The 15452-nt window shown below is 46.6% G+C and overlaps 1 protein-coding gene across 2 annotated transcripts in view; it reads right to left on the bottom strand.

The window, feature by feature from the left end:
• ATP9A (ATPase phospholipid transporting 9A) overlaps window positions 1-15452 on the bottom strand; it is a 115618-nt gene that overhangs the window by 19560 nt on the left and 80606 nt on the right. For both annotated transcript variants that reach the window (XM_074318096.2, XM_019726076.3), the window contains exons 15-19: window positions 12922-13083; window positions 5118-5210; window positions 3795-3878; window positions 2571-2741; window positions 44-142 (exon numbers count right to left, since the gene is read on the bottom strand). In XM_074318096.2, the coding sequence (XP_074174197.2) occupies window positions 44-142; window positions 2571-2741; window positions 3795-3878; window positions 5118-5210; window positions 12922-13083 (609 nt within the window). The remainder of the gene's footprint in view (window positions 1-43; window positions 143-2570; window positions 2742-3794; window positions 3879-5117; window positions 5211-12921; window positions 13084-15452) is intronic.

Raw genomic sequence — 15452 nt, 5'->3', positions numbered from 1 at the left:
TGCAGCATCACCCCATGAGGCCCCAACGCAGAGAACACTTTACCAGCCGAAAAACGTGGATGTCTTGGTTTCTGGTCACCAGATGTGCATTCTTCGCTGTGCATGTAGCTGTCTCCAGCTTGTCCCCCGTCAGCATCCAAACCTGAAATTACAGCATGAGAGAGGCCCTCTTTGTTAGTGTTTGAGGCCAGCGTGTGTCACCTGCGTCGGCTGAACTTGATATGCCCCATTTACCTCCTCAAGGCCCAGTGTCCCCCACACAACACAGGAAACACCTAGTTCACGGGCTTCAGGACACTGAGTGACCACTGCTGGGGGTCAGCAAACGCTAGTGCGACACTGTCAGAAAACCGTTTGGCTGCACGCTTAGGCAGACATCGTGAAGCTCGGCTTCTGACCTTATAACCCTCCTTCTGGGAGTTTTTCTTCAAGCAATAAATAATCTCAAGGAAGGGGAAGCTGTGTGGATGAGGGGTCACTTCCATGTGCCACACGCAACACTGATTTGTCTCGTTACATATGGTCTCGCTAGCTGGTTGGAGGTCTGTGAGGAATCTCATGGGCGTTAAGCCGAATGATAAAACGCTGGTGATAAACGTGCCAGGTTCTTCCACACCTTGCAACAGATCACTCTGCGTGTCACTGCTGTGGGCTCAGAGAGGGTAGGTGACTTGCCCCTGAAGCCACACAGCTAGCAGCTGTCCCGACCAGAATCCAGGTCTTCCAAGTCCAAATGGAATGTGCTTTGTGCTCTGCTGGGTTCACCCATTAACCCTTCGTTCTCCTGGCTCCCGGAAGGGAGGGGCCTTAGAGTCATCAGACAAAGGAAATTTGGGCGGTGAGGGAAGTATAGGAAGAAAATAACAAGGCAGGTTTCCCGAGTATTCACCATGCCAGGCACCCATCAAGTGCCGCCCATGTTTGATGTATTTTACCTTTGTGGGAACTCTGAGGCAAGAAACGGAAGCACTGAGAAGTCAAACCACTGGCCAAGGGCCACAGAGGTTATCAATGGAGAGGTAGGACTGGAACCTAGACAGTACGGTGGCGAGGATGAAGGCACCAGGCCCTTCCTGGGGGCCTTGCCTCTGGCTTTGACCCTGGGGTGTGCCAGCCTTTTCCCTCAATGTCCCATCTGGCCTTAAAAACAATATTGTTTTAAGTGATCCCAGTTGGGTACTAGTTTTCAGGGTTTGCTCTAAGAGGGCAAACAATGGGAAAGAAACTGAAGGCTCAAGTTCTAGAAAACCATGGAAAGTCATCAGTACACCACACAGCAAATGTCCCACGTGGGGACAATAGGAAGGGCACTGCAGGTAAATGCCCAGTCCCAGCTCCACACTTCCCAGTGTAAGAACCTGAAGCCACCTCGCTTGGCCTCAGTCGCTGCATCAGGGAAATGGGCTGAAATGCAAAGTTTCCAAGTTTTAACCCTTTTCTGGCCTGTGAGGTATCATACCTTAGACCCTAATTATAAACTACCCTGACCCATCACCAATACTCTTCTTCCCTCCCATTTAACAAGGGAAACAGGAAGGAGAAGCCCAGTCCAAACCATGGCATACAAAACATGGCGCCTTTTGGAAAGAACGGTGTTGAAAGAAGAAAAACCTCAGGACCAAGCCAGAAAAAGAAAACTGGAATCTCCAAAACTCTGAGAGGAGAGGTCTGAGAAATGGGCAGCGACAAATTTTAAAGACCACAATGCAGCAGCAACTGGCCCTTCTGATATCAGACTATTTCTCCAAAAAGGGGATCTTGTTGGTAACTTCCTGTGAGCCAAAGGCACGTGACAGAATTTGGTTTACAAAAGTCCACGCCCACACGCGTGTGAGACCCCACAGACTTGACCCTGCCTGGAGTTCCTTTATTACTATAGGCCTAATCCACATACCCACAGAGCCCCGTTCACACGCGTTTTTGCCAAATGCAGGCCTGAGGACGCAGCCGAGAGCTGCTTCCGGGCGGAGGCAGGTGACACACACACATGTTCTCAGGAGCTTCAAGCCACTGAGTTTGCTGGTCCCTTTGCTTGGATCCATTAGTTGTAGTCTGCTCCTCAGACGCCCTCTACTGGCCTCTCCTGATTAAACTAGAGATATATTTTGGCCCCATACAGCAGAGTACAGACTGTAAATTTGGCAGTCAGTTGGGGCAGGCAGTCACTCCACTAGGTGGTCAGTCATTCACCCAGATCAAAAGAAAGACGACTGGCTGGCTGGTCAGTCACTCAACAAGAATATAATGAATACCCCAAGCGTGCTGGACGTGACTTGGTGCTTAGTGGTAAGGAGATGCACGTGGGCCTGCCTTCATGGAGCCCGGCCTGGTGAGAGGGGACAGCCAGTAAAAGTGAACACATGTCTTCCAAAACCAGGGCTCTCAGGGTGGGAAGTGACCACACTGGCCCATCTGAGACAGGGCTATAGGTCACGGGCCCTGCATTCTATTACAACTTCTGGGTCTCTCCCTTCTGTCATGTTTATACTCTGCTGAAGGGCTACCTGGTATGATTCTGGGATTCGTTTCCGCACGGCGGGTTGTTTCAGCAGCCAGCAGGCGCCCCCTACCTTGATGCCGGCATTCCTCAGCGTCTCCAGGGTGGGCCGCACGTCCGCTTGCAGCTGGTCCTCCACTCCGGTCAGGCACAGCAGCTCCATCTCCATCTCCAGGCTCTCGATCACAGTGGCCACTTTGAGAGAGCGGTCGTGCACACTCAGCTTGGCCTGGACATAGCGGGCCTGGGACACACCAGGGGACACAGTCACAGCTTAGGGTTGGGGAGGTGCGAGGCAGACTGACATGTGGGGTGGTCCTCGAAGGGATGACACGGAGGCTTCCGGCCTCCTTCCACGTTCATCAGCCCACACACTGCAGTTGGACCGACCCGCGCTCCACCCTGAGCTCTACACCCACCTGTTGTGCAACCTCCACATAAAGTCGCTGAACTTCTCTTGAGCCTCCACTGTTCCCACCCATGAAACAGCAATCACAGCCCTTACCCCGTGGGGTTGTTGTAAGGATTGGCCCAACTCAAGATCTCAAAAAACAGTAGGTTCTCCCATACAAAACTTACAACTTAGTAATCAAAAACCCTTGACCGGGTTTTCTAAAGACGAAGTCCCATTTCCTAAGATCATTGACCCAACACTTCTATTTATCCCCTCTTTATAGTATAGGCAAAGATGAAAATCAAAACCCTCTAATGGACTGACTCAAAACTTATGCCTTTAAAACAGAAAGGGAGGTGGAACTGATCAGGACTAGAACTCCTTTTAAATAAAACTTTACAAAGAACTCAAACACATAAAAGACATAGACCCAAGCAGTTTCTCTGGGTGGAGCTGGACAAGGGCTCCGGAGCCTGTCCCCCAAACTCACCGTGTGTGTGTGTGTGTGTGTGTGTGTGTGTGTGTGTGTGTGTGTACATATACACAAGGTCATTATAGATATTGGTAAGTGCAATGAAGAAAGTTAAACAGGGTGATGGGAGGAAGTGATGAGGTGAGATTGCCTTAGATGGGGAGTCCAGGAAGACTTCTCAGAGGAGGTGGCATCTGAGCTGAGAGCCAAAGGAAGCGAGGGGGTGGGCCATGGAGCTCTGGGAAGAAAGACAGAGTTCCAGGCAGAGAAAAGAGCAAGTACGAAGGCCCCGGGACAGACGTGAACCTGAAGTGCTCAGAAATGAAGTCAGCATGGCTGGAGCAGAATGAGCGAGGGGGAGATGGGAGGAGATATGACTGGAGAGGTGGGCGGAGCTGAAAAAATAATGGAAAGGTCACAGGACCGCTTACTTCAAAGTCTTGATACTGCTCCTCTGCTAGAGATTTCTTCGCCACGACGAGCACACGCAGCCCCTCCCGGGCCATGTTTCCACACTGAAAAGTAGATGGTGGTCAGTGGAGAGCCACACTAGTCCCTGACTCTCACTGAGCGGGGCTGGACACTGAAGTGGACAGGCCGCACCCCAGGGGATAGTGAAATGGCAAATCAGAACACTGCTTTCCCCTAAAGCAATCTACTCCAAGTAGCCCCTCTTAAGCGGAGGGTGCATCGTGGCCGCTGTGGGCCAAGCACGGCCTGCACATAGTTCCCTGTAACTGGCATAGTACACGTTTCGAAATTTTAGTCAATGTTTTAAGATTTCACAGACAAATCTGGCTTTCTGGCTTGTTGGGAAACTGAACCTCTGACAAACCAGAGGGTGCTTTCCCAAATAACTATGATCAACAACAGCTGAAATGCCACTTCCATGCCAGAAAACATAGTTGTCAAGGAGACAATATGCCAACCTGTTTAACACACAAGCTGCGACCCTCTCAGAAAAAACATCTCCCGGCCAGTTTCATTCATGTGAGTTACCTGCCTGGCCCCGGTCAGCATTTGGGTTTACAACTCACTAACTGAAAATATAATATTAATGAGTGCAATATGTGAATTCCCCCCCCCTTGGAGCTGAGGGACAAAATACAGACGGTCTGATAAACCTGAGTGGTCTTGTCACCCCTGTGACAAGCAACCTGTGACGTGGCCCCAAATAATCTCCACCTCCTAGTACTCACACCTTTGTATAATCACCTCCTTTGAGTATGCGCCGGACGTAGTGACTTTTTCCCAACAAACAGAATGTGGTGCAAGTGAGGGGAGGTCACTTTCGAGAATAGGTGACTTCCGTCTGTTCACCCTTTCCTGCTCCCTCACTTGCTCACTCTGACAAAGCCAGCTGTCACACTGTAAGCTGCCCTATGGAGAGGCCCACATGGCAAGGAAATGATGGCCTCCAGCCAAGGAGCTCAATCCTACCCACAACCACCACTGAGTGAACTTGGACGTGGGTCCTGCCCCAGCTGAGTCTTCACATGAGACTGCAGCCCCAGTCAACCCCTTGACCACAGCCTGTGAGAGACCCTGAGTAGAGGATGTAAGCAAGCGGTGCCCAGATTTCTGGCCCACACTAACTGAGAAGTAAACGTGTGCTATGCTAAGCCACAATGTTTTGGGGTGATGTATTATGTGATGGATAACAAATACAGCGACCCACCTCCCTACACCATGGAAGGGACGGCCTCCAGAACGTGCTACCAAGGCCCAGTTTTCCCTCCCCACGTCACACTTACCTCTTCCTCCAGCCAGTCATTGTACTGTACGATGCCAGCCATGACGACGTCTGCTCCCTTCATGTAGAATGTAATTTCCCCAGTTGATTCATCCTAGAAAGGGAGGCCGGAGGCATGAATAACCAAGAGGAACACCCACTCTCTGCACCACTGCCCGCTTCCCATGACAGATGGTGTACAAAGTGTACTTAGCAGACGCCAGTTTTTTCACTTGGCCAGAGATTAAAAAGCAAGAGAGGGGCCTCACTCTGGGTCAAAGGCCGCAGAAAACAGAAGACAACGCAAAGCATCTGAAAAATTATTAAATGATGAAAGCAAGATCAAAAGGATTTTTAAGAACTTTGTTTTTAAAGTTGTTCCCATTCCAACAGGAACGGACTCCCACGCTATAAGATCACTAACTTTATATACTGGACTGACAGTATCACCCAACTGTGGTCCACCCGAAAGCACTGGAAAGTAAGATAATTACCTAGATCAGGGTTTCTCAGCCTTGGCGCTATGGACATTTAGCTGGAGAATTCTTTGCTGGCGGGGTCAGCCTGTGCCTTGTGGGATTTTTTGCAGCACATCCCTGGCCCTCTACCCATGAGACGCCAGCAGCACCGCTGGGGTGACAACTGAAATATCTCCAGGTATTACCAAATGTACCCTGGGAGGCAAACTGTCTTAGTTGAGAACCGATGACCTAGAAAATTCCAAATCCCTATGTGTACCTGAGGACTTTAGCTAGAGATCAAATTACCTGGCTTTTCAGTTCGCACTGACCAGATTTTTTGGGGAGTGGGTCACAAATGCTTGGACCTGGCACCAGCTCCTGGCTGATTCCCTATTGGACAAGCTACTTCTTTTCTCTGAACCTGTTTCCTCATCTATAAAACAGGGATACTAACAACTCTTACTTCATAGGTTGTTGTGGCTTAAACAAGATCACAGAGCCCGTAGCAAAGGGCCAGAGACACAGAAAATGTCACTCAGTGTAGCGATTCCTATTCAGGTGACAGTAACTCCCCAAGTCCCTCAGTCATACTGTACGTGGAGAACGAGGCTAATTAGCCCAGAGGTTCTCAGTGGGGCAATTCTGCCTCCCAGGGGACATGTGGCAATGCTTGGAGACATTTTTGGTTGTCACAACTGGGGAGAGGGAGGCAGGAATCTAGTGGGTGAAGGCCAAGGATGCAGCTGAAAATCCTACCGTGCACAGGACGGCCCCACAACCGAGAATCATCCAGCCTCACATGTCAATTGTGCTGAGGCTGAGAAATTCTGGCTTTGAGGAATGATGGTGAAATCGCTGGTTTTCATCCCACGAGTCTCTCCTCGATGATGCGCGTCACAGGGAGGCCGGAGGCAGTCGAGATGGACAAGGGAACTGAGCATGGCATCACCTCCTGCCTAAATTTGGCTACTCCACGAAGCCCAGAATGAAAGCCTGTCAACTCTTCATTGAATACGAAATAAAGACCCAAAGCCAAATTAGTGGTACAGCAAGCGTCCTCTTTCAAAACAACTTTCAAATGCCCTCTAATCACTGACAATCTTTTAGAACAACATGCTCACTCATGAAAGCACCCGCCGACCATGAAGAGGCACCTGCGTTTTGAAAGCGTTAGAACTGCACGCTTTATCTCTGACAGATCGTGCCGAGGCTTGCTGGTGACTCAAGCCAAAGATAGCTGTGGGGTCTGAACATGAAAGCATCAGAGGGCGTTTTTTTCCCTTCCCCTTCACTCAAATGGTGCTGAACAACAGAGCTGTGGGAAATAAGGTCCCTTCCCCAGCTTCCTCTACTCCAGAAGGGGCTCCAGAGAGCTGAGACATCTTGTCCAATATAAATACTATATTGACTGTCTCCTCCCATTAGTCATTTCCTCCCACCGAGTTCATCACAAGGTTACTTCGTTCCCATATTATGGCAAGATGACGCTATAAATTTACAGCGATCTGCTGGTTGGGTTGCATTGTTTTGGGGCCTCATCTTTTTCCACTGTGGTCTGATTCTGGCACCTGTTCAAAGGCCTCCTCTATTCAAACAATGACAAGTGGATGACCTACACCAACGACCCGACTTCATTCCACGTGGGGAGGGCAGTGGAACATCTTGTGCACAGCAGAAACAAAACGGGCGACACGGCCTCCCTTCAGAAAGGATAACCGCACGAGCCCCAAAGAAACTGGCTTCTCTAACCCTCACTGACCTTCTCAGAAGACAGATTCACGCACAGACCAGACCTTGCTTTGTGAGTGCAAGAAGATTCTGCCAAGTCCTGCCCATGCGTTCACACGTTTAAGGAGGTTGGCGAACTAGGCGAAAGCAAAACCCTGCCAACAGTCACGAAACCAAACCAAGAGATACTTAATACCGAGTTAAAACTTCCTCACATCAGGTAATGGACAGTTATTTTCCAGTAACAGATGAGATATATGGACACGTGAGAGCTGAGTTCTCACCCCCAGCACAATGAACAATGGCGGTGGATCATTCTCTGTTAAGAGACTGTCCTGGCCTCTACCCACTAGAGGCCAGTAGCACCACCCTCTGAGCTGTGACAATCAAAAATGTCTCCAGGTACTCTCAAATGTCCCCGGGGGGCACGATAGCCCCAGGATGAGAGAACCCAGAGTGAGATTTGTGCAAGGTGGAGAACTGGTCCACACGCTCTGGATGCTGACTTCCACCCATCAAAACCAATGGTAAAGAGGGAGGCAGGTCAGAAAACAAGAAAATTTAGCAAAACAGTATGCATTTCATTAAAGACAGCCTAGCAAAGATGGATGCTCACAGATGTATCTTTAGCGGTGAGAAATGAAAAACAACTTAAACATTTAAAAAAAAAAAAAAAAGTTAAATAATGTCTTCAACAAACACCATGCACATAAAAATCATAAAAACCACGTTTAATGATATGAGAATGTTTTCAATATATTTCAATGGCGGGGAGGAGAAACCCTTTATATAGAGTTCAATGCCAATTTCATTAAAATGTGTGCAGCTATTTACACTCATATATGCTCAGGGAAAAACTGAAGGGAAATTTTCTGAAAAGGTAAGAGTGGCTATTTTGGGGTAGGAAAATTAAGACGCATAGTTTGATCCCCGTCTTTACATATTTATTTCTTCTAAATGTCTTAACAGAATGCCTCTTTTTTTTTTTTTTTTTTTTCAGTAACCTGGGAAGGGGGACTGCTCACTGCAAATAATGGTAGATCTGCCCATTCGACAGTATCCTGTACTTCCAGGTGTGAGTCCTACTCTTGCTGTGGGAAGACAAAGGGTCACATCTCATCAAGTATGATGCGTGTCTGGGAATGAGAGACCTTTAAAGGAAGGGCGGGGACACTGCTGCCCACTGATTCTAGGATGGCTGACGCTGGGAACTCTTCCGTGATGATTCAACCATGAAATGACTTCAGCAGAGCCCATGGCCCTCGAACTTGAAAACATAAAGGCTGGAACAAAACTAAAGTCGGAGATAATGACTCTCATTCCCCAGGAAACACCCACCCGCAGGATTTATGCTGCTGCTTCCAGGCCATGGGTATTCTTGACATCAGATGTGTACTCAAGATATGGTTTAGAAGCCATGGGTCAGGCCAGGTGTGGACCATGGGAAAAGCAGCAGCCGCATGAGAGAAAAAGCCCCCTTCCCGCCCCAGCGTTCGTTGCCAAGGACGTAATTCCTGCAAGTTCCTACTGGTATCAGGGACATAAAAATCCCTTAACGTGTCATTGTCAGAGTACGTTCATGCTGTTGTCACTGGATCATCAGAACAGCAGCTCAGGGAGCTGTTTCAATCTTCTACTCGGGGAGGCAGCTTCTAAAATGCATCCAGTGACCCCCACCTCCTGGTATTCACACCCTTGTATGACCCACTCCCACTGAGCCAGGAGTTGGACCCAGTGATTTATTTCTAATAACAGCAAGGAAAACATAATGGGAGGTCAGTTCCGAGATGAGGTTACAGAAGACTGTGGCTTCCATCCTGCTGACACTCACTTGCTCACTTTGATGAAGCCAGCTGACCCAGGAGCTGACCCACGGACAGGCCCACTGCAATGAATGAGGGTGGCCCCTGGCCAACAGCCAGTGAAGAGCTAAGGCCCTCAGCCCACAAGGAACTGAATCCTGCCAACAACACTGATTCTATCTGGAAGTGGGTCCTGTCCCAGTGGAAGCTTGGATGACTGCAGACCCAGCTGAGCCTCACCCAGACTCCTGGCCCACACACACTGTGAGGTAATAAGGCACCTCCTGTTGTTCTAAGTCGCTAAGTGGAGGGTAATCTGTAACGCAGCAATACATAATTCATACACTGCCCCATCATTACTCTGGGTGCTCTGTGAGCTTTCTGACGCCCCTCTCATCTCACCCAAACTCCCAGGTCCTAGTGGTAAAGACCATAGACCTGGGAGACAGACAACCTTGGGGTCGAATCCCAGCTCCACCATTTTCCAGCTACGTGAACTTAGGAAGATTTCTCAGCCTTACTTCACCTTCCCCCTCTGTCAAATGTCAATCACAATGGTACCTACCTCACTGGGTTATGGTGAGAATTAAATGAGTCAGTTTCTGCAAATCATTTAGAACAGCGACTGGCACACAATAAGCACGATTTAAATGGGACCTACTATTACTGTTGTTCCTACTGCTGCCAGCACTACTTCTACTCATTACTACTATTACTAATACTCTAGTACTAATTACTAATACTACTCTTACTAATTTACAATAATGGAATCTACAACTCAGATCCCTAAGGCACGAAACACTTGTGTAGACACAATGGAGGGGATCCTCAATTGTTTTAAACAAACAAACAAAAATCTAGGGAAGATGATTAACTGTTACTCCAAAGATTCACATGATCTGAGGTAGAGGTTTCTCTAGCCACACCAAGTATGTGAAGAACCTTAAAAATACCAGGGAACCATCCCAATGCCAAAGTAGGAGAGGGATGGAACCAAGTAGTCTGCATTCTTAAAGCTCCCCTGGTAATTCTGATATCAGCCAGGCTTAAGAACTACTGAACAAAGTGGCCTATGAACACAGGGTTTCCAGGCTTCCCAGAATGCAAAGTGTGGTCTCTATGAGTAAAAGAGCAAGTAGGAAAACAAGATGTCAATTCAGACTCTTCAGATGGGCAAAATGTAAAAAGTTTCGTGCTATCAATTGTTGGTGAGGACACGGAGGAACGTGGCACTGAGATTAGTACAAGCACTTTGCAGAAAAAGTTGACGGCATGTGGTAGAGTTAAAGACATACATAGTCTACAATCCAGCAACTCTACCTCTGGGAATAGCCCACAGAAAAACACTGACATCCATACAACGGAGCCTGGAACTGCAAGGCGATGCACAGCTGTGCTCTTTCTAGCGGCAGCCACCTAACTGTCTATCAAGAGAGAACTGCAATAGACTAATGGAAGAGACGTATATTCACATACAATGCAGTAATAAAAATCAGCTACAGTTAATGAAGTGGGAGTCAGTGTATGAACGTAGTTTTTTTTTAATGCTAAACCAAAAACAGGAAGTAGAAAAATGACACATATACTACAATGCCACTTAAGCAGAGAATAAGTAACACCATAATGTTATTTATACCCAAACGTGTCTGATAATAGTATTTTTAAATTCCTCAGAATGATGGACTTGGTGTAGAAATGGAGAAGAAGCACGTCCAGGAGGAGCAGATGGTACTTCAATGCACAATATTTTACTGCTTTAGGAAAATTTTTGAACTACAATACATACAAAAATATGGATGAATCTTACAAATATAAATTTGAGCAAATGAACTCAAACACAAAAGACTATCTACTGTACAATTTTCTTTATATAAAGTTCAAAAAGAGACAAAATGAATCAATGGTAGAAATGGGGACAGGTTCTATCCTTATAGGGAGGGGTGATGTAATGACCAGAAATGAGGCACAAAGGAGCTAAGGGATGATGGTGGGTGAGAGAGTCTGTTCCTTGCTCTGGATGCTGGCTACACGCGTATGGTAACTTTATAAACACTTGAGATGTATACACTTATGATGTTTGCACTTTTCTCTGTGTATTTTGTAGTTCAATAAAAGTTTCAAATATATAAAAAAGAAAATCTGAAATAAATACGGCAAAATGATGATTCTGAGTGATCACTACATTTATTTCAGTAACTTTTGTGATTGTCCAAATATTTAAAAAACCACTGAAAATATTTAGTTACACCAAGGGTGCCAAGATCATTTAACAGGGAAATAATAGTCTCTTCAACAAATGGTATTGGGGCAGCTGGATATCCATATGCAAAAGAATGAAGCTGAACCCCTACCTCACACCGTATACAAAAATTAACTCAAAATGGATCAATGATCTAAAGAACAAAAGCTACACAACTCTTAAAAGAAAATACAGGGGTAAATTTTTATGACCTTGGATTCAGCAATGGACTCTAGTTATGACACCAAGTCAAGATCAACAAAAGAAAAAATAGATAAACTGGACTTCATCAAAATGAGTAACTCCTGTGCATCACAGGAATTTCACCAGTAAAGTAAAAGACAACCTAAAGACTGAGAGAAAATATTTGTATAGCTTATCTCTGACAAAGCTCTAGTATCCAGACTCTGCAAAAAACTCATACAACCCAACGACAAAGACAAACAACCCAATTGAAAAGTGGACAAAGGACTTACACAGACATTTCTCCATGGAAGACACACAAGTGGCCAATAAACACATGAAGATGGTCCACATCATTAATCATTAGATACAAATCAAAACCACAACGACATGCCACTGTACAACCACCAGGATGGTTATAACCAAAAGAAGAACAAGTGATGAGGAGGATGTGGAGAAACTGGAACCTTCATGTATTGGCTGGATGGAACGTAAACGAGGGCAGAGGGCAGCATGGTAGAAAACAGTTTGGAGGCTCCTCTTAAGTTTAAAACACAGAATTACCCAGCAATTGAGTAACTGACCCAGCTTGACCCTGCAATTCCACTCCAGATAGAGACCCAAAAGAACTAAAAACAGGTATTCACATCCTGTACACGAGTGTTTATAGCAGCATTATTCACAATAGCCAAAAGGTGAAAACCACCCAAATGTCCATCAATGGATGAATGGATAAGCAACATGGAACATTATTCAGTCATAAAAAGCAATGAAGCACTGATACCTGTTACAATGTGGATGAACCTTGAAAACATTATGCCAAGTGGAAAAAGCCAGGCACAAAAGGTCACCGTTTATATGAAATATCCAGACTAGGCAAATCCATAGAAACAGGAAGCAGATTGGTGATTGCCAGGGACTAGGAGGAAAGAGGTAGGGGGAGTGGACTGCTTCATGGGTACAAGGTTTCCTTTTGGGGTGTTAAAATGTTTTGAAACTGGAAAGAAGTGGTACACAGCATTGTGACTATATTAAATGGCACTGAATTATACATTTAAAATGGTAAATTTATGTTATGTGAATTTCACCTCAATAAAAAAAATATACATTGAACTAAACAAAAGAGCATACAATGGGAAATGTATTACTATCAAGAAATGCCCAAGCTTCATTCCTTAGCTCTTTCACTCTAGAACTGGGTCCACCAGAAGCTGACCAGCTATCCGAGGTTCTGTCCAATGGACGAACTAATATTCTTTCTGCTTAGGGAAGTTTATTCCCTTGTTAGTTTGGGCAACAGACAACAGAATAAAGATGGTTAGAAAGGGGTAAGAAAGAATGTCAAGCCACAGGGACGTTCACCACATACTTAGGAGTTTTTACCATTTTAAGTCATCGATAAAAACGACTCACCCTCACAATGATGCCCATCCGCTTGCTTTCGTAGGTGAAAGGGAAGATCTGTAAGATGGTGAAATTCAGGATCTGGTCGCCAGGGGTCCTCAGCTGCATGGAAGACTGGTCTCGGCCCACCAGGGTTAAGCCCACGCTTTCCGTCCACTGTACCAGGGCCACCTGAACAGAACGGAGAGCAGAAGGTCAGACACTCAGGCGAGGGTGCTGGCTCCCAGGGCCGGCAAATGAACACAAAGGTGGAAGGGGGAGCAGGCAGGTGAAGCAATGTGTGTCCCTGAGGGAGGCTGTCTCTGCTCTCTCACCTGCCCCTGTAAGGCACGACTCACCTTCTCTCCCAGGCCCCAAAGCAGGCCGAATAGCAGAGCAGTGGCAGCGAGAACCACACAGGATTAAGAGTGATTAGCATAGACCCTACGTGGCTTCTGGAAGAATGTGCACCAAGCCAAACAATTACGAGGACGAGGTGGCTTGGCCTTCAGGCTCCCCTTTGTCTCGCAGATACTCAGCCAGTGGGTGCCCACAGCAGTTCTCAACTGGGAAATTCTGCCCCCAAAGGGCATCTGGCAACGTCTGGGACATTTTGGGTGGTCACAACTGGGGGAGGAGGTGTGTTGCTACTGGCATCCAGCAGGTGGAGGCCAGGGAGGCTGCCAAACACAACAGAAAATTATCCCGCCCCAAATGTCAGTGCTGCCGATGCAGAGAACACTGGTCATACTGACGAGGAAGCCCAGGCTCGGAAAAGGTAAGACAGACACCCAGGATGCTGCTGCTGCTGGGAGGGGGCAAAGGCCAGGCCAGGCGAGCACCTGATAGCTGGGCCTGTCCCACAGGCCAGGCCACCCAACACTGCACTCCCAGAGCCATAGATTTACCAGGCGTCCACCCGACACCATTAGAATGTTGATGGCCAAGTGCCATGGGCAGAATAATGGCCCCCAAACCTCGTCCTAATCCCCAGAACCCGTGACTGTGTTCCTTACGTGGCAACAAGGATTCTGCAGATGTGATCAGATCAGGGACCCTGAAATGGGGGGAGTACCCTGGATCATCCAGGTGGAACCAACGTAATCACGTGAGTCCTCAAACGGAGGAATTTTCCTGGCTCCAGCCAGAGAGAAATGTGAGGACAGGAGAGTCAGAGACGCGGGACATCACTGGATTTGAAGACGGAGGAAAGGACCACAGAGCAAGGAATGTGCAAGGCCTCTAAGAGCTGGAACAGATGAGGCATCCAGTTTTAATGCTCAACAAGCTGCCATTTTATTCTGATCCAAGTCCAAAGAGCATGGTGTCTAAAAAGCAAAAAAAAAAAAGTATCCCACCCCCTTTTTCCTTATAAAGCTGAATCTTTGGGGAAAACAAGGGAGGGAGGTTTTAGGAGACTTGAGGAGAGGGAAACGTGACAGAGAAAGGGGTACACGGGAAGCATCAATTCCACCTGAAATGTTTTATTATCTTTAAGCCTGGTAGTGGGTATATGGGTGTGCATTTATTACTCTCTGTAACTATCTGCCTGTCTGAGATATTTCTTTTTTTTTGCTTTTTTCCATTGAGGGGGTGGTAGGTAAAGAAAGTCAGTTTTCCAGGAGATCTCCTAGCAGCAGCTGCCTCCAGCATCTCTGTTTTATTAGCATCCTCCCTGAGTCCCCACTCCTTTCACCAAGAGAGCAAAAGCCATCAGGAAGTTGCCTGCAGTTTGCTGCCCACGGTTCTGTTGTTTCTGGAACCCCTAGGGGACACCTCCACTGAAGTGCTACCCCCTGACGGGGTTGGGGGATCGCACTGGAGCCCAAATCCGTGGTTCCAGCCCAGCTCTACCACCCACCCCCACTTCCTCCCTAGGCCTCTGAAACACGGGGCCTGAGGTTGATTATTTCTCATTTCTGTTCCAGCTCTAAATGTTTTGTTTATATGTCCTCAGTTGGTGCTGTGCTCAGATATCTAATTAGGTTTCCGCTGCTGATAGTAATGGAATTTACATCAGAAAGAAGTTATTCTTCACGAATGGGAAACTCTACCCTGTTTTGATTATGTCATACCAAGTCAACCAGGACGAACTAGCTTTCAAATCTGACCAATGGAAGAAGCCATTACAGTGACCTGCCCCCCCATCCAGAGCTAATCAGTAATGATTTGTTTTATTTTGTTTTTTTGCTATTAGCCTATACAAGTCTTTAAAACCCATTTGCTTATTTAATTCAATAATTCTGACTTTCAATATGGCCTGTCTTACCTGCTAACAACCTTCTTTGCAAAGTTTAAAATTAACAAACCTGTAAAGATCTGTATATACAAAATTATCGCATCTGTATATAAAATGTTTCTAAGGCTTCTAGCTTTTACTTTCATCTTTCTATACTACTGAAATATTTTTAGCATGTATATGCATTTCTTTAATTTTTAATAAAAGTAAATAAATATCCCAACACAATGCAAGATATTACAAATAACCAGGTATACACAAGACCAAAAAGCCTTACTAAACTTTTACATACCAATTTTATATTTTAAAAAAAAACAGCAAA

Source organism: Rhinolophus sinicus, chromosome 13 (genome assembly GCF_057876585.1).
Source record: "Rhinolophus sinicus isolate RSI-liver-muscle chromosome 13, RSI-T2T, whole genome shotgun sequence".
Lineage (NCBI taxonomy): Eukaryota > Metazoa > Chordata > Mammalia > Chiroptera > Rhinolophidae > Rhinolophus > Rhinolophus sinicus.
The sequence above is the reverse complement of the archived record's forward strand: the minus strand, read 5'-3'. Positions and strand labels throughout refer to the sequence as shown.